Raw genomic sequence first — 18,931 nt, 5'->3', positions numbered from 1 at the left:
ACATTGGGTACCTAAACTACAGATAGTACCAAACCGTGTATACACTATGTTTTTTCCTCTACATACCTATGATTTGTTTTATCAGTTAGGTACAGTAAGAGATTAACAACAATAACCATAAAATAGAACTATTATAACATCATACTGTAATAAAGTTAAGTGAATGTGGTCTTTCTCTCAAATATCTCATTGTACTACACTCACCGTTCTTTTCTTTTTTTACTGTCTTTTTTAAAATTTACATCCAGTTAGCATATAGTGCAACAATGATTTCAGGAGTAGATTCCTTAATGCCCCTTACACAGTTAGCCCATCCCCCCTCCTACAACCCCTCCAGTAACCCTCTGTTCTCCACATTTAAGAGTTTCTTATGTTTTGTCCCCCTCCCTGTTTTTATATTATTTTTGCTTCCCTTCCCTTGTGTTCATCTGTCACCATTCTTTTCGATGTGAGATGATAAAATGCCTATGTGATGAGATAGAGTGAGGTGAATGATGTAGGCATTGAGAGCTAGCATTAGGCTGCTATTGATCTTCTGACCATGTGTAAGAAGGAGACTCATCCCCTTCCAGGCTATGGTTGATCGCGGGTAACTGAAATTACAAAAAGACACATGGCAGATAAGGGGGGACTCCCAGAGTCCAGTGTACCCCAGCAACATGGTTTCTCAGAAGATGCCACTCCAAAGGAAGTATCCTAAAAGGAGAGCACCCCAAAGACAGGGATGTTAAAACTGATTCTTTTGCATCTCCCACATAAAGTGCACCTTTGATATCTGACCCAATTTTTTGTGTCCTTGAGGACACTCATATGTATCAGTAGGAAGTCCCTGGGAAAATCTCCTTTTTGGTGGCGCCTTGGCTCCCCAGGAATGAGGGTGTCCCTTAGATTAGACCCACAGGCTGCCCACTGGTACCCGTGGCTCTACCCTTCTGCGTGTCACCCAAGCTTGCCTCTTGTGTTAATCCCTGGCAGGTCTGGGTTCTCTGTGTAAGGGCCCTTTTGGTTTAGAACTTCCCTGTACCTTTTGGAGGAAGAAAAAATTTTGGTTCTACTTTCAGATTCAGAAATTAATCTTTAATCAGCCTAAAGCATTGTTCCTGGAGTGGAGCTTGACTGGATACGGGGACGAGGCAGGGGGAGATGGGTGTAAATACAAACACACACACGCACACACAATTTTGCATGTAATTTCAAGGAGATCACAGTCTTCTGAAACCCTTCTTGCTAAGCTCAGATACAGAGTCCCTACTCTAGAAGTTGAAAATGTAGTCAACTTGACCTGGTTTTTAAAAAAAGCCATACTAATACCTTCCTCATAATAATATCCTCCAATACTATGGGGCCAGAGGGCAGGGATTAGAGGAGATAATTCACGTAAAGAGTGCTTAGCATAGTGTCTGACACATAGCAAGCAGTTATAATTGCTCGTTTCTCTGTTGAGGTTTGGATGATCTTAATGATTTTCATGAGAGCCTTAGGTAATAACAATACTAGCTTTGGGTTGCTATTATTTTCCCCAGCCTGTCATTTGCTTTTTAATTTGAAGGCAAACATTTAGAAGCTTTACTCTTATGTGGCCAAATCTGCAATCTTTATTTTGTGTGTGATTTCATTAATTACTTGGAAGATTAGACAGTCATCCTTTCGACAGAGCTTTGACAGATTCTGTTGCTTCTGGGTTTTTTTTCTCCCCATGGTTTGATTTTTATTATTTAGACATCTAATCCATCTGGAATTCGTCTTGGTATATGTTCTGGGGTAAGGTTTTAACTTGATCTTTTTCCCCATTGCCAACCACTTACTCTGCAACCACTAATTAAATATCCTTTCTTTCCCCACTGTATTATAATATCTTCTTTATCACATAATACATCCCCATATTTGGTAGTCTCTTTTTCTGGGCTTTCCATTCTGTTTCACAGAACAAGGATATGCCTATTTCGGCATAAATGTATCCTAATACCTTGAAGACCCAATCCCCTGTTTGACTCTGTTTTTTTTGTTTGTTTGTTTATTTTGTTTTTTAAGAATCTAAAATATGCTCACTTGTTTCTAAGTAAATTTTTGGAAAACATTGACAAATCCCAAGGAAAAAAAAAACCCTAAGAATTTTTATTGCAATTGCATTAGACCTATGCATTAATTGGGTAATGTTGCCATCTTTAAATATTTAATTTAACCAACTTGAGACTTTGTAACATCTTTCCATTTATTCAGCTACTTGGTTAGCTTTTGTTTATTAGTGAAGAAAATGAGTGATGTGTTAACATTTGGAGTTTTAAAAAATTTTAACATACACAAAAAGGACAGGTTTCCCTTCTCCCCACTTTGTGGTATAACAGGACATATAAAAGAACATATTTTCCTTCAATTTTCACACACATACAGTTTCAGAACCCAAATATGGCAGTTACATTTTTGCTTTAAAAAGGTAAAGGTCAGGGACACCTGGGTGGCTCAGTTGGTTAAGCATCTGACTCTTGGTTTCGGCTCAGGTCATGATCTCTCTCTCGGTTCATGGGTTTGAGCTCCGCGTCGGGCTCTGTGCTGACAGCATGGATCCTGCTTGGGATTCTCTGTCTCCCTCTCTCTCTGCCCCTCCACACTCACTCACTCACTCTCTCTCTCTCTCTCTTTCTCTCTCTCTCAAAATAAATAAATAAACTAAAAAAAAAAAAAAGATGAAGGTTGGTGGTATATCATGTCAAGGAGTTTGCTTCTTCCTTTCCTTAGAAACACAGGAAGATTATCAGTCACAAAGAGTTACTGTCATGAAATCCCCACCCCCCACCCCACATCCCAGAGTGAGGATTTACATGGAGTGGGTACCCAGTTATTTTGGATATTCCCTTCTTGGCCCCCACCCCCATGAATCTCTGCTGTCCTTTCCAGTTGTCCTCCCTCTCTATTACCTTTCAACTTCTTAGTGACAATGTTTCATAAATTGAAAATGGGGACATGTATTTACAAGGAGAGCAGGTAGAATATTTGATATCAGGATGATCTCAGAAAAGCCGGGTCATGTGATCAGTGTTCTTCTAGTGTTCCAGGTGTATTATCTGGGAGATTTATTTTAGAGGTTGGGTAGAGGAGAGGGGAGGGAATAAAATGGCTGCAGGAGTAGGAATATTATTCTCTTTCGACTTCCTAAATTCCTTCAGTCTCTTTAACTCAAGCCTTAGATTCCACCCTCTGCCTAACCTAGGTAAATGAAGTAAAGTAGATCTCTCAAATTTGGGGTAATGTTCATTATTAGAAACTTAAATTCATAAACAACTTAGAAAGGGTTTCAGATGGTTTTCTTGTCTGAGGCTTAACATGTAGCACTGCCTGACTCAGAGGGTCCACTTTTCTTCATGCCTAATCTGCCGGAAAGGAATACAAATTCAACAGAAGAAAACTAAAAGTGCTAAATCAATAACAGTAATTTTACAAGATTGCCTACCTGTTTAACCGACTCTGTAATTGCAATAATGCTGTTTAGCAGGAAAAACCACTTTTATCTCCTAGAATGGAAGGTATTTCTAAATTTAAAGAGAGTTCACTGCTTTAATTGGATCTTTTGTGTTCATTTTTGGCTTCTTTTCAACTTTGGGTTTGTGGTAGTTGGTGGGAAGAATTAGGGATAATATTGGGGTTATTTTCCTCACTTGGAATGAACAGACCTAATTCTGCTCCTGTCTTTCATACTCAACAACTGTTTCTCTAACCCTCTTACATCCCAGGGCGGAGCTAAAGTGAACTTTCTCATAAAGTCAATAAACATACATTCATGCTGTCTGATAGGGATGAGAGAGAACTTCATAGAACTGGCTCTTAAATGATACTAGTTCAGTGTAAACACCATAAAATATATTTGTTTCTTCCCCCCACCTCCCACTGAAGGCTGACACACTATTTAACTGCCATGTGGCAATTCTGCCGTCGGTCTGATCCTGACCCAGGTTGAAAAGCATACTTTCTGGGAAAGTCAGACTTTACTTTTGTGATATGGTGGACCTGACAAGAGTTGTTCACCAGCAGAAAGCCTGGACAAGGGTCTCTGAGCAGGCCCTAGGTGGGGAGCTTGGCCAAGTATTTAATGGATACAGTTTAGATCCCTTTTAATCTTTGTAGAACTCTGAAAGAGTATTAACTAAGAGTAGCCAGACATAAATCTGGCTTTTCTTTAAAAAAAAAAATTAGGAGGTTCTCTTAGGGCACCTGGGTGGCTCAGTCGGTTAAGCATCTGACTTCAGCTCAGGTCATGATCTCACGGTTTGTGAGTTCAAGCCCCACATTGGGCTCTGTGCTGATGGCTCAGAGCCTGGAGCCTGCTTTAGATTCTGTGTCTCCCCCTCTCTCTGCCCCCGCCCCACTGGTGCTATGTCTCTCTCTCTCTCTCTCTCTCAAAAAAAATTAAATAAACATTAAAAAAAAAAAAGAAAGGAGGATGTCTTTATGATATAATGTGCAGTGTAAATATGTAGTATGAATTCTGATTTGGGAGTATTTGGGTAGTGGAGTGGAGATTGTAATTCTACAGGTGATTATAGCCTCTAGGTAAGAACATCTCATCTTGCAGTGTTGAGACTGTAACATTAACGTATTTGAATATGTCAGATGCCCTTATCCGCTTCATGTGATGTTGCCTCGTGCAGACATCAGCATGTTGTTGCCTGGTTAGACCGAGGTGGGTCAGGAAAGCAGGCCTCCTGCTGGCAGTGGCACTTCTCTGTGGCAGAGTGAGGTATTCTTAGTTGTGGCTTTCATGCCGGGTAAGCAGGAAGCAGGGACTGCAGCCGCAGTATATCGAGAGGAGTGTCTAGATTACGGAATGGCAAGCTACCTCGTGGCTGCGAAGACATTCTGCTTTCTTCCAGTCTGATACAGCGCCAAGAGTACTGACAGGAGACTGGTGTTCTAGATTCACTTCTGGCACCAATTAGCTGTATGACTTCAGGCAGGTGGTTGCCTTTTCTGCTTCAGTTACGTCATCTGCAAACTGAGAATAAGAAAACCTGCCCCGCTACTGGAGAGAAGGATTACAGGGATCAGATTGATCTAGGGTACTGTTAAACCATTACATCTTAGAGACCTCCTGAGGATGTTTACCTTGGTGAGTGAGGTGAGAAGATTCAGTGATCAGGTTGGTGGGGCAACCACATGCAGGGGAATTCCCTGCCACGTCTTGGAACCTCATCCAGCAAACAGCTCTCAAAAAGCAGGGCTGGGGAGTGGGAGACAGTCTATGGAGGTTCCACTGAGGCATGTCAGCCTAGCTGCTATTTGCCATTTCAGTTTCACCCAGGCTGGTGCTTTTTCTAAGTGCTTCAGAGCTGCCCAGCCACTTTGGTTACATCATCAATCTGGCATCTAATCTTAGTTGCATGGGATGTGTCTCTCGCTCACCAGATTCCTAAATTGTGAGAAAATACAGATATGTTGACGGGTTTGTCTGCCTGCCTGACCTTTTGGTTTTCTCTCTGCCTACTTCATCCCTAATTCCCTTGTGCCATCCTGGTCCTCCTGCCTTGCCTCCTCCACTCCCTCCACATCATTTCATAACCGATGCTTTTTCATTTCACTGGCTGGCACAAACTCGGTTTCCTTAGCAGTGGTTTTCTGGTCCTTCCACTGTCAAAGTGTTCACATCATGCTTGAGCTGCTTACAACTCTGATGCTTCCTGAACAAGTGCAGTGACAGCTAAGGACGTGAATTTCAGTTCTGCTTCTTTATCCTCTAGGGGAGAGGCTGTCCACTTTCTCTAGGTAGTTTGGGGCAGGGAAATTGGGTCCCAGTCTTCACTACTTCCCTTCCATCCCCCAGGTTGTTACCAGAATGATCTAAATGATCTAAATGGAAATGTTATTTACTTGCTCAAAGCCTGATGACTCCCCTCTGCCCATCCAGGCTCGGGGGCTACCCGGACACACAGATGGCTTTGTTTTTGTCCAGCACCATGTTGGCCTTCACAAGGTTCAAAATGATTTAAATTAGTAAGAACATTAAAGATAGGAAGATGGGTTATAAAACCCATGGTTTGGGTTTTTCTCGAAAGACTGGTAGATGGCAATGCTGGGCACCAGGAACTTGGTAGCACTGCCCCTTAGCCACAGCAGTGTTCTCCAGATGACACAGCTGCCACTCTGGCCTTGTCACTCCCTTATGTTACCTAGGGAGGTTCTGGTGTTTGACACCTCCCCACCCCGTCGCCCGCTACAGGATCAAGTTCAACTTGAGTACTTGAGTTGAGATCAACTCTTTATGAGGTATACAGGATCCATACCAATTCCTTTAGGCCTCAACTACATCTGCCCCCCACCTCCTGCCCCATGCCAGGCTTTCCCAGAATAGCTCTGCTGTGAAATGCTATGAAATGATTAGTTGTTTGCCTGTTTGAGTTTGCTCACCCGTACATTTTATTATTTTTTTAAACGAAGAGACCCATCTTGCAGATCCCTCTGGAGCATCCATTACAGGCAAGGGATGTGCCTGGCTTGGCCACACCACAATTGTGGAGTGTTTCAAGGAAGTTACATTTTAGATTTTCATGGCCTATTGATCTAAAGCTTCAGTGAAGGGCAAGAAGAGAGGAAGGAACAGATGGGTTTCTTTCTGTGGTTTCGGTTGTTTCCAAGACAAATCCGTTGCATTAGGTTACTTGGTCATGTATTTGCAGACATTCTGCTCTCTGAAGCTGAGGATAGCAGCAAAGTGGCTTACCTTGGTTGGGATATCTGTTTTCAAACATTGCCCATTCTTTCCCAGAATTACAGGAAAATTGATATGTCAGTTAGCCTCATTACTTGAACTTCTAGACAATAAAATAAGTTCAAGTTATTGAGTAATTACTTCCTTTATCGCTGTTCACATCAAGTCTAGGAGCTTGCAGTAGAGTGATGTTCAGAAAACTAAGCATTTGCTTCTCCAATTTCAAGAAATGGCTGTATAGGTTGGGCTTTATCTTACTGGGGTCATTACTTGCTCCAAGTTCCATTCTGTGCTGGTTCCAAAACTTGATTTCCCCAGGAGGAGTCAGGCTTTTGGAATTTATGTCATCCTACTCAAACTCATAAGATCTATCTATAAACTACAATATCCCTTTTCTGTTTATTTACTGAACACCTATTGAGTGTATGGCCCTGTCCTAATCTCTGGAGAAACAAAAATAAATCACAAAAATGATGTGGTCCCTGCCATTTAGAAGCTTATGGTCTAGAAATGGGACAGATAGGTAAACAAATACATTATATATCATATGCTAAGTGTAGGGTGACCTTACATCCTGGGGACATCCTGGTTTGTGCTTGCTGTCTGTTGTACCTATTAATAGTGTCCCCTTTCGAAACCATCTAAGGGCCACAGTAAAAGTTTCTTTGAGAGGTTGGGGTATAGAGATGGTAGAAACAGGAGAAATCAGCCTGCTTTCTCAGACTAAACACTTGAGTTGGGTATTGAAGGAAGTTTGGGAAGTCAAGGTCTGGGAGCTCGAGGTGGGGGTAAGGGGGTGGGAATGTGCAGAACTCTACAGGAAAAAGAGAAATAGTTCCAGCAGCAGCAATTAGTCCAAGCTCATCATTGTTTCCCAAATTTATCCTGTGAAAAAAAATTCCGCAAGATACTTGGTAAAAATTCAGATTTCCAGGCCCTGGTGGTGATTTGAGTTAGTATTTTTAAAGAAGCACCCCAGATGATTCTGGGACATAGTGAAAGTTCAGAACCAATTCTCTAGTGATTATGGCTTAGGAATACAAAGGGCTGGGAGTAATGAGGAACAGGAACAGCAAGATTATAGCACAAGTCACCTATCAACCAGGTGGGATGCCCTCAGGTGGGAAAAACCCTGAGGTAGAACTAGTTGGAAGACATTTGCAGTGGAGCTGTAAGAAACGGACAGTTTGGGAAGTATGTCAGTGACAGTGGGGATGCAGAGGAATGAAGATTTGAGAACTACCCAGGAAAAAGAATGAACAGGACATAAGAAGACATAGGTGCCAGTTACTAATTTACATGGGGTGGGGGGGGGGGGTTGGTAATATTATTTCCAGGCAACAAAACACGGGTCAAATCCAGGAACCTGGGGGACTTTATAACCTGAAGGTTTATATGATGAGCCATAAACCTAAAAATACAAAGAACTGGATAATGTTGGGGTATATTTCATGACTTAAAAAAAAAAAAAAGACTCCTGTTTACTCCCCATCCTTGTAGTCTCCAGAACAATCCTGACAGTTGTGTTTCTCTCTGGAAAGGAGCTGGATGAATTCTAAAGCATCCTGACACCCTAATCCTTTTATCTAGACTTCAGGCAAACCTCTGCCTTTCTGTTATGGTAAGACTAAGTTATCTTATGGTAAGATAACTACCCTGCCTTATCTTACAGTATATTTGCTTTTGTTTTTGTTATCAAATGTGTAAGACAGTCATGACTCCTCAGCATGACTCCCCTTTTAGGGGAGACTGTCTCTTGCAGTTTCAGCATGACTTTCTTCCTAAATTCTGAAGCTGCTCTCTCTGTGAGAACCTGCAACCACCTCACAGATTCACGGCGACTCTGGGAAATTACAATAGTACAAGAAATGCCTTATCCAGGCAAGGAGATCATGAAACCTGGTGTTTGTGGTTTGCGTCTGCCAGCTTCCTTGGTGCATTGGAGATTCTGAGGCGAGCAATCCCTAAACGGAAAATGAAGAAAATCCGAGGAGAGCTCTTCTATTTCCTTCTGCTTTCAAACATAAAGAGGGTTTTTATTTTGAAGGCTGCCTTCACCAGGCCTGTTGGCATACTTCTGAAGCAGTAAACGAAGTCAGAAATCAGAAATTTAGACGAAGTTATGAAGAGAAAGCCTCAAAAAGGAGAATGGGAAGCCGATCAGGCTGTAATTTCACAGGGGTAATTTAGCACCCTTTACCAAAGACCTGGCCCCAGAGCGTCCAGGAGTGCGGTTTGGGGAGGGACAAAGCATCTACAATTCCAGTCCTTGGCTCCTCTTGTAGCATTGCTGAGGAATTTCCAAATCCTGGGAGTGGTAGAGTCGGAGGTGAATAGGCCGAAATCTTCCACGTTGTCAATGTCAGGGAGGGGTAAAAAGAACAGGCAACTGCGGCCTCAAAGTTTTTTGTTTTTTTTTTTAATAAGGGGCTTCACTTCTATGCGATCTAATGTCACAACGCCATTAAGTCACAGTAGCAAGATGAAAAAATAAGGGAAAGAGGAAAAGCCCAGCGTGCACGGACCCAGGAAATGGATCTTCCCAGCTCCCGCCGCTCGCTGAGCTGTTGGGGGCGCCTGGGTGTCCTGCCCGCCCGAGTCGCAGCGGGACAGCCCCCTGCCCGCAGTCCGGGCGCTACCAGCACGGCGCCGCGGCGGGGGGATCGGGCGGGAGCGCCGCGGACTTCAAAGCCCCGGCGCCGCCTTCGCCCCCGCCCGCGCGCGCGAATAGTACGGTCCAAGGGGGCGGCTCCTGGGGCGCGGCTCCCGCGGCAGCTGATGCGCGCCCCGCCGGCCGGGAGGCGGGAGCCCGAGACCCCAAGACCCGAGCCACCCGGCGCCGCGGGCCGGGGCCCTGAGGAGGCCCCAGGAGAGGCATCTTCCCGGCGGGAGTCGCCCGGCGCGGGGGTGGCCGCGACCGCACCGTTGGGGAAGGAGGACGAGGAGGAAGCGGCGCTGACTGCCGGCCGAGAGGAAGCGCTCCACCCGGGCCCCCGACGGCGCTCGTTTAACCACATCCGCGCCTCCGCTGGAAACGCTTACAGGCGCCTGTCACCCGTTCCCTCCATTTTGAAAGGGAAAAAAGGCTCTCCCCCTTCCCCTACTCGTAGGAGCTGGAGCCAGAGGAGCCGCGCTCATGGCGTTCAGCCCTTGGCAGATCCTGTCCCCAGTGCAGTGGGCGAAATGGACCTGGTCCGCGGTGCGCGGCGGGGGCGCCGGAGAGGACGAGGCCGGAGGGCCCGAGGGCGATCCCGAGGAGGAGGACTCGCAAGCCGAGACCAAATCCTTGAGTTTCAGGCAAGTACACGCATCCCTGCCGAGATGCAGACGTGCTGCCATCCATCCATCTGCGGCTCATTCTGTGTGCGTTGTGTGTGGTCGCTCACCCGCGTAACCATTATCATGGCAATGCTGCGTCCCTGCCCGTAACCGGGTCCCCGCTGTGCATTCGAAAGTTCAGGATGTTTTGTCCGGTATTACCTTTCCTCCGTTTCCGTATGAGCTTTCAGAACCTAACCCGGAATCTGCAGTCTTCCCGCATCCCGGTCTGCTTCAGTCACTTTCTCTAAGCTTCGATCCCCCAGCCCCCGCCCCTACACACAAGAGTGTCATTGGTCACACCGGTAGAACTTGGGGCCCTCCCTGTGGAGAAGAAGTCGCTCCCAGGCCCTCCTGGTGTCCCCTTGTGGCCCGAAAATGCAGCCTTGGTAAAGAAGGTCGCGTGATGACAGGCCCCTGGCAGCTGGTGAGAAATGGTGGTCTTTGCTGAGCTGCCACCGAGTGATTGAGGAAGGCAGGTGACAGCATTCTCAGCCTCAGGCCGAGTGAGTTCCAAACAGGTAGAGGCCTGCCAAAGGAAAAGGCATCATGGCGAGAGCTGGCTTAATTTTAGGGGGAGAGGGCAGTCTTAATTTTTAAACCTATGAGAAAGGATTCTTGTTAGAAAAGGAGTCTGTTGGAAAGCGCTTTTGGGGGGATGTCAGAAGAAAGGATGACCTCAGAAATAAATGGTGATGAGAAAAGCTCCGGAGGATGGAGGAGATATTCAGGGAGACAGGATGCCAGACAGAAGGCGGAGGAGGGCCCTGCGAGAAAACCCGCAGCAGCTCCCACAGGCCAGTCCTTGCCGAGGACTAGTGGGTTGTAAGGTTAGGCAAAAATGCTGGACTTTAGCCTTTTCGGATATGTAGGTTGTAAAGGGTGTCGGAAATACCGTTGAAAGTGGTAATTCCTCATTTTTCCCCCTTGGCAGCTCGGATTCAGAAGGTAATTTTGAGACCCCTGAAGCTGAAACACCAATCAGATCACCTCTCAAGGAATCCTGTGATTCATCATTAGGATTGGCAGCACCGGGGGCCAAAACCCAAGGTAAAGGAAAATTTTCATTTTCTGCCTCTTTTGTTTTAAAGTTTTGAGAATGTAAATGAGGGAAGGAAGAGTGTTAACTTAGGACCATTTAAAAAGCTTTTGATCGAGTACTTACTAAGAAAGAGCTGTTTTAAGGCTCCTGGCTTATTTGAAATATTTTTGTTTGTTTTAGGAATATGGTTTTCTTCCCAAGTGGTTTGTACATTTGCAGTTTGGGATTATCATTATCAAACATTCCTGCTGGGCCCTTCCCCCTAAGCCCCTAAAAACCAAAAATGTGTGTAGTAATGCAGAGGTGAAGGTATGTTTAGATTTGGCTTCAGATATTTCTCAGGCTAAGTCACTTTCTTCAGGGGTGTGTGTGGCTGGAGACAAAAATTATATGTAAGAGTGGACCTTTTTAGATAAGAAGGAATCTTAAGCTGTTTCAAAATTGTTCACTTCTCCTTCATCTATATAGGAATGGTGAGCCTCTCAGTCTACCTAAGGAAACCTGGCACAGAGATGGTCTCCTAGCCAGCCCTCAGAGCTCAACCTTGAGCCTGCCCTTCAACTACAAAAGCTTCTGATCCATTTAATTAGTAGAAACCTTTTTTGTCACACAGCCAGTTTTGAGTAAAATTTCACCTGTCCTGATAGAATCTGTTTATCTGTTCAATAGAGTGCGCTGTGATTCAGCAGTGAAAAAGTCTTGCTCTCACTGAGCTAACGTTATGGAGGGAAACGGATCTTTTAAAGGTTAAGCAAGATACACATGTCAGCTTGTCTTAAGTATTATGGAAAAAAATAAAGCAGGGGAAGGAGGTATAGGGTGCATGGGGTAGGGATAAGAGATGCCAAAGGGTAATTAGGCCGAGGCTTGCCAATAAGGGAACTTGAGCAGAGCCCTGAAAGAAGATTGAGGGAACAGCCTTGCAGATTCTTGGGGAGAGAACCTTTCCAGCAAAGGGAATGGCATCTGCAAAGGCCTGAAACAGGACCAGCCTGAGATGGGGTGAGGCCCCATGGTGGGAGGGTTTTGAGGACCAATGAAGAAGCCAGTGTGGATGGAGTGGTGACTAGGAAGGGAACAGTAGGAGCTGAAGTTAGATAAAGGAAAGTCTGGAACACTTTGTAATGAAGCTTGGATTTTCTTTCTGAGTAAGATAGGAAGCCATTGGAGGGTGTGTTATCTCCCCAGGGCTGCCTTGACAAAGTAGAAACCCACAAACTGGGTGGGTTAAAACAACAGAAATATATTCTCTCACAGATTTGGAGGCTAGATGTCCGAAATCGAGGTATCAGCAGAGCCCCAGAGCCATGTTCCTTCCTAAGGTTCTAGGGAAAAATCCTTTCTTGTCTCCTCTAGCTTCTGGTGGTGGCTGATACTTCACGGTGTTCCTTGGCTTGTGGCAGGATAACTCCAGTCTCTGTCTCCTTCATTACAAGGCCATCTTCTTCCTGTGTATCTCTGTGCCTTCACATGACATTCCTTTAAGGACACCGGTGATTAGATATAGGGACCCTCCTAATCCAGTATGACCACATCTTAACTTGATTACATCTGCAAAGGTACTATTTCCAAATAAGGTCACATTCACAGGTATGGAGAGTTAGGGCTCCAACATATCTTTTTGAGGGATGCAATTTAACCCATAACAGAGTGCTTTGAGCAGAGAGATCATGTTTTGACATCCTTTTAAAAAGACATGAGGCGCCTAGGTGGCTCAGTTGGTTAATCATCCGACTGTTGATTTCAGCTCAGGTCATGATCTCACAGTTTGTGAGATTGAAGCCCGTGATGGCTTCTGCACTGAAAGTTCGGAACTGGGAGCCTGGTTTGGATGCTCTCTGTCTGTCTGCCCTCCCCCCACTTGTGCTCTCTATCTCAAAATAAACAAATAAACATTAAAAAAAAAAAAGGCTACTTAACTGTTGTCTGGAGAAGGGACTCTAGCATAGATGATGTTCTTCCATGTTTTCTCTTTTCCAGTGTCTGCCAGTGTCATCCTTCAGTAGAGCCAGGTTATCCTGTTAACTAGTTTTTGACTTGATTATGACTTTTTTCTCCTAACGGTTACTGTATTTTATTGCTTCATAACTTCCTTACAGGTTGCTTGGGAAGTCAGGTTCTCTGTGAAAGACTTCATGATGGAGCTGGAATTATTGGTTCACTGATAATAATAATTATTATTACTTTTGTGGTTTGATTTTGCTTTGATTTGGGAGTTGTCTAATGCGTTTCCCCTGCTGAGAATTCAGCCATACTCTCAACACACCCTGGGTAGCCTCTCTCCCTGCTTTTTTTTCCACCCTGGGTTGCTTTTCACCATTGTTTTAGGCAGAGACCGCATGGGAACAGGCAGGTTTATACATTGGAGAGCTCACATGTGGCGCTTAGCTTTGCACACGGAAGATGCACTTGTTCTTCAAAGCTTCCTTTTTCTTCTGTCAAGATTGGCAGATCAGAAGAGAGATTTGAAAGCTGGAAAGAACTATTTTGAAGTTTTCCCATCAAATTTAAGTAACGCTCACGAGACCCATAAGTAGCGATTTGAAAGTCTCTTTGAATGTCCCTCAGCTTGGGCAGCTCCCTTCCTCACCATTCTGTCAGCTCCTAGTCTGATTCATCTTCACATATTCTTTGCTAATTGCATAGAGGCTCCTATGGCTCAGACCCCCCAGAGCCATAGAGAACCTATTGTTTGGTCCTTCCTGTGCCACTGACTCTTTTTTTACATGTTTTGGTAACTTCTAGCTCACACTCTTTTTCTCTCTTCTTTTGAAAGATTTCTTTTCAACGTTTATTTATTTTTGGGACAGAGAGAGACAGAGCATGAACGGGGGAGGGGCAGAGAGAGAGGGAGACACAGAATCGGAAACAGGCTCCAGGCTCCGAGCCATCAGCCCAGAGCCTGACGCGGGGCTCGAACTCACGGACCGCGAGATCGTGACCTGGCTGAAGTCGGACGCCTAACCGACTGCGCCACCCAGGCGCCCCTGAAAGATTTCTTTTTAGAGAGTCATGGACCAGGAAAGCTGTGTGGAGTAGGTCATGATTGGAGACCATGTATTTGATGGGGTAATGGGGTAGGGTGTACAATCTAGGAGACTACCACCACATATTAAGAAATCTTTCAATTTGGGGGGCGCCTGGGTGGCTCAGTCGGTTAAGTGTCCGACTTCAGCCCAGGTCACGATCTCACGGTCCGTGAGTTCGAGCCCCGCGTCGGGCTCTGGCCTGATGGCTCGGAGCCTGGAGCCTTCTTCCGATTCTGTGTCTCCCTCTCTCTCTGACCCCTCCCCCGTTCATGCTCTGTCTCTGTCTCAAAAAAAAAATAAATAAAACGTTAAAAAAAAATCTTTCAATTTGGGGTTTTGTTTTATTTTTAATGTTTATTTTAGAGAGAGAGAAAGAGAAAGGGCAAATGGGGGAGGGGCAGAGAGAGAGGGGGACAGAAGATCTAAAGCAGACTCCATGCTGACAGCAGAGAACCTGATGTGGGGCTTGAACACACAAAATGTAAGATCATGACCCAAGCCAAAGTTGGATGCCTAACTGACTGAACCACCCAGGTGCCCCTGGATCCTTTAATAGGATGATTGTATATCAGCCTGGTAGTATTCTGCCTTTGAGAGCTCTTTCTGCCCAACGTGTAGAGTTAGCCCAGAGTCTTGTTGATGGCCTTGTTACACATACAGAGTAAATATCAAAATACAACCAAACACAGGTCTGACCAGGGAAGATATCAGTGGACCAAAATTCCTGGAGACACATTTCTCGTTGAAGTCTTAACTTCTGAGCTTGGATGGTCCTCTTTCTCCCAAATTGTTGATTATTTGGCTCCTGATAAAGTTAGTCTTTCATATATCTTTGGTTCCAAGACATAGTGGGATAGCAGGTAGAAATTATATAAGACTGTATCATTTTGGGGGATTATTTATGAGTTTGTCAGGGGTTAGAGTTAACATACATAAAAGATACTGGCTTCCTGGTATATTATGGTCCCCCAATGTATGGGCTGTATCCCACCCCAACTTCCATATGATTCTTTGAACGCAGGGAAACATCTACACCTATTTGAAGTTAATTTTCTTTTTATTGGAAGTTTTTGGGGACTTACAGTATCTGAACTCTGTCTTAACACTCCTTAAGACAGAATTGTATGCCATTCTAGGAATGAAACAATGGATGAGGTTGTGGGAATTTTTTTAAGCCACAGACAGAAGCTGGCTTCGGACTAACTGGTAAAATAAAAGTTTAGCCAAAGAGGTTCCTTGAAAATACCAGAGTGGTGGCTGTAATACTGGGGCTGGTAGTTCTGTGTTTGCTATCTGTCTGCCTCCCCCAACAAAGAGTGTTTAAGCTGCTGCTGTTAACTGTTCTTTCTTTTTGCTGGGGGATGTATCAGTGAGGAGATGGCACGTACAGAGGACTTCTGAAAGAGGTACAATCTCAAGTTCATCCCCTCCCCACTTTTTTGTGTGTGTGTGCTTATGGACTATGGTTTTGTCCATTGTCTTAGACTATAAAAGCTGCAGTGAGTGGATGTCCTGTGCTACTAGAAGCTACTAGAAGTCTCCCTGCCACACGTATACCTTTATATGTATATATATATACATATATGTATATATGTATATACCTTTCTTTGAGAAAGAAAATCTTAATTCATGCTGAAGCTCTTGTGTGTGCCCTTGGAACAGCTAGTTAAATCTACCCTGTTTGATATGTTAATTAGGTGCCTTTTCAAAGACTCACTGTAGTCCTCCAGAATAGAAGGAGAGAGATAAACAGGATCAGTCCACAGATGTTTACTGCTGGAGGCCTGGTGGGGAATGCAGAGTTGTTTATTGACACAGTTTTGGTAGTCTCGATCAGGAATCAGCAGACTGTGGCTCACAGACCAAATGTGGCCCTGTCTCTTGCTCTGACCGATTATTGTTTTGTCTGGGAGCTAAGAATTGTTTTTACATTCTTAAGTGCTTGAAAAAAATTGTGACGTGTAAAAATTATATGAAATTCAAATTTTAGGGCCCGTAAGTAAAGTTTTGTGGGAATGCAGCCACACTTGTTCGCTTAGGTGCTGTCTGTGGCTGCTTTCACACTAAAACAACAAGGTTGATTACTTGGAACAGAGACTGTGTAGCTGGCAAAAGCCTAAAATGTTTACTGTTTGGCTCTTTACAGAAAAGTTTGCTGACCTAGATCCACACCTAGGACAATTTTGATAAAAATATGAAGCTTAAGTAATTTGGGCTAACTTTCAAGAAAGCAGCAAGGCTATATACATGATTAATTAACATGAACTGTGGCACCTGGTGCCATTAGTGCAGGCCTGTATGCTTAGGTAAGACTCTAGGGAAAGGCTGGTTTGGGCTGGCTGTTTGTCTCCCTTACAAAACACAAATGTCATTAGTCTGTCAGTGTACTTGCTTTTTAATTGACTGTGAGATCCAAGGAGTTATGAAAAATGGAAATTAGAGAAGAATGAAGAGAACTTGGGAATCATTTAATAATATAAATACAAATACATAACTTTTGACTTTTGCCCATTGTTTTTTAATAGTTTTAATTTAATTTAATAGTTTTAATTGGGTGTTTTAGAATTTATTTGACAGTTGATATGGTATATTGTTGGTATATGCTATATGGTTAAAATGGTATATTTATTGGATTGTTTTAGACTGTGCATATATAAGACCTAGAATGCAGATCTTGTTAAAATGTAAGACTTAGGTTTTCAATTCTAAGGCTTTGGGTTACATGTACAAGAAAATATGCAGGGGCACCCGGGTGGCTCAGTGGGTTAAGTGTCTAGCTCTTGACTTGGGCTCAGGTCATGATCTCAACAGTTCGTGAGTTTGAGCCCCATATTGTGCTGTGTGTTAGCTGTGCAGAGCCTGCTTGGGATTCTTGCTCTGCCCTTCCCCTGCTCATGTGTGCACACTGTCTCTCAAAATAAATAAATTAAAAAAAAATACTATACAGACATTTTTCATTAGGTATTTATTGAAGTGTTCCAGTAAAATTCATGAGTATGGTTCTCCTAAGGATTTAGTTTAACATCCTCTCCCTGCCCCTACCACAAGGATTGCTTTATTAGAATTTCCTAGAAATGATGGGACTAATAAGGACCCTTAATGTTACCTAGCCCAAAAGCTTAACCCATGTGGCTCCTTTGACAATATCCCAAACCAGTACTTTTACTTTTATTTTTTAATTTTTGATGTAATTAGTTCTTTCATAGTTTAAATTTGTATATTCTATTATTATAAGATCTTTAAGGCTTGGAAACCTCAGCAGCATGATACAATTCTGTGGTGTTTTTTTTTTTTTTTTTTCCCCCCAGATAACATTTTTAGCTCTCAACTTGGGAGATTCCTACTAGTTAGTAAATGGGATCAGAGCCATGTTTCTTTGTTGGTTAATTTATAGCAGTGTAAATGAGCCACACAGAGAGCTTCTATGTGGTGTTCCACCCAAAAAAGAAAGTCTTCTCAGGGAAAAAGTATAGTTTTTCCAGCAGACTTCTCAGGAAGTGCAGAACCACAATATTTGAATAAAAAACTTAGGAGCAGGGGTAAAGCCTCCCTGCTGAAAGTAAACATTTTAGGGGCATCTGGGTGGCTCAGTCGGTTAAACATCCGATCTTGATTTTGGCTCAAGTCATGATCTCGCAGTTGATGAGTTCGAGCTCCACATTGGGCTCTGCGCTGATGGTACAAAGCCTGATTGGGATTCTGTCTCTCCCTCTCTCTCTGTCTGCCCCTCCCCTGCTCATTCTTTCTCTCTCTCTCAAAATAAATAAACATTAAAAAAAGGAAGTAAACATTTTAATAACTGTAAAGCAATAAATGTTATAATGGTTAAACTCACTTTAGACTCGTACTTGCCAGTTTGGGGCTTACCTGAGCAGCAAATCAAGTGATATAGCTTACTGTGATAGTTTCTGGTGGTGCATGTGTGTGTGGGAGGGGCAACCCTTCAAAAATTATGTTGCTGCCATTTAATGCTCCACTTAAAAAAATGTATGTGGTCTAAAGCCGTTTAAACATTTATGTTAAAGAGTACTCATAGTGTCTTTTTCAAGTGAGCAGTAGCAATGTTCATAGGAAGTCCTGGCAGCATAAGCCATTTTGTCACTATCTCCTAACTCAGGTTAGTGATGTAAAAGCTACTTGTTTATCTATCCAAAACAAAACAGCTTGGTGGGGCTGTGATAAATGAGGGTTGCTGAATTGCCTGAAAACTGTTAGCATTGGGCCTAGAAAGGGATTGCTGTTTCTAAGTTCAAGATCTCACTCTCTCCTTTGCTTGTACATGAACCTGATTTCATGAGTCTCCACAAACATGATTGTATCTCCAGGAGTTAGATTGATAATGGCTGAATGGATATTTCATTATTTCACAAATGAAAAAGTGTAATTTGACAGTTCTGTTTGACAGATACAGATATATTCCTAGCCAGTCCAGGTGCCCTCTTTCCCATGTCCTTGCTGGAAATATAACAACAAATTACTCATCTCCAGCTTTCCCACTAGAAGACTGCCACCTAGCAGACCATTGTCTTTCTGTTTCAGCTGAGTTTGTCTGTTTGTTTGTTTATTTATTTATTTTATTTATTTATTAGAGACAGTGAGTTAGAGTGGGGGAGGGGCAGAGAGAGGGAGAATCCCAAGCAGGCTATGCTTTGCCAGCACAGAGCCCAACGTGGAACTTGAACCCATGAACCGTGAAATCGTGACCTGATCTGAAACCAAGATTCAGACACTTACCCGACTGAACCACTCTGGTGCCCCTCAGCTGAGTTTATTGAATTTGATGGGAGCAAGTAGGCTTTTTTTCCCCCCTTCTTTTCAGCATCTTACTTGATTTTAGAACAGTGA

The 18,931-nt window shown here is 43.7% G+C and overlaps 1 protein-coding gene across 11 annotated transcripts in view; it reads left to right on the top strand.

The window, feature by feature from the left end:
• TACC1 (transforming acidic coiled-coil containing protein 1) overlaps positions 1–18,931 on the top strand; it is a 90,421-nt gene that overhangs the window by 22,465 nt on the left and 49,025 nt on the right. For 3 of the 11 annotated variants that reach the window (XM_030312590.1, XM_030312589.1, XM_030312591.1), the window contains exons 1-2: positions 9,731–9,994; positions 10,950–11,065. The exons of 2 other annotated variants lie outside the window; for them this stretch is intronic. In XM_030312590.1, the coding sequence (XP_030168450.1) occupies positions 9,834–9,994; positions 10,950–11,065 (277 nt within the window). In that variant the 5' untranslated portion in view covers positions 9,731–9,833. Of the gene's footprint in view, positions 1–9,730; positions 9,995–10,949; positions 11,066–18,931 lie in introns of those variants that run through there. 6 more of the 11 variants (XM_030312595.1, XM_030312594.1, XM_030312593.1 and 3 more) reach the window with 3 other exon arrangements.

This window comes from Lynx canadensis, chromosome B1 (genome assembly GCF_007474595.2).
Source record: "Lynx canadensis isolate LIC74 chromosome B1, mLynCan4.pri.v2, whole genome shotgun sequence".
Taxonomy (NCBI): domain Eukaryota; kingdom Metazoa; phylum Chordata; class Mammalia; order Carnivora; family Felidae; genus Lynx; species Lynx canadensis.
The sequence above is the reverse complement of the archived record's forward strand: the minus strand, read 5'-3'. Positions and strand labels throughout refer to the sequence as shown.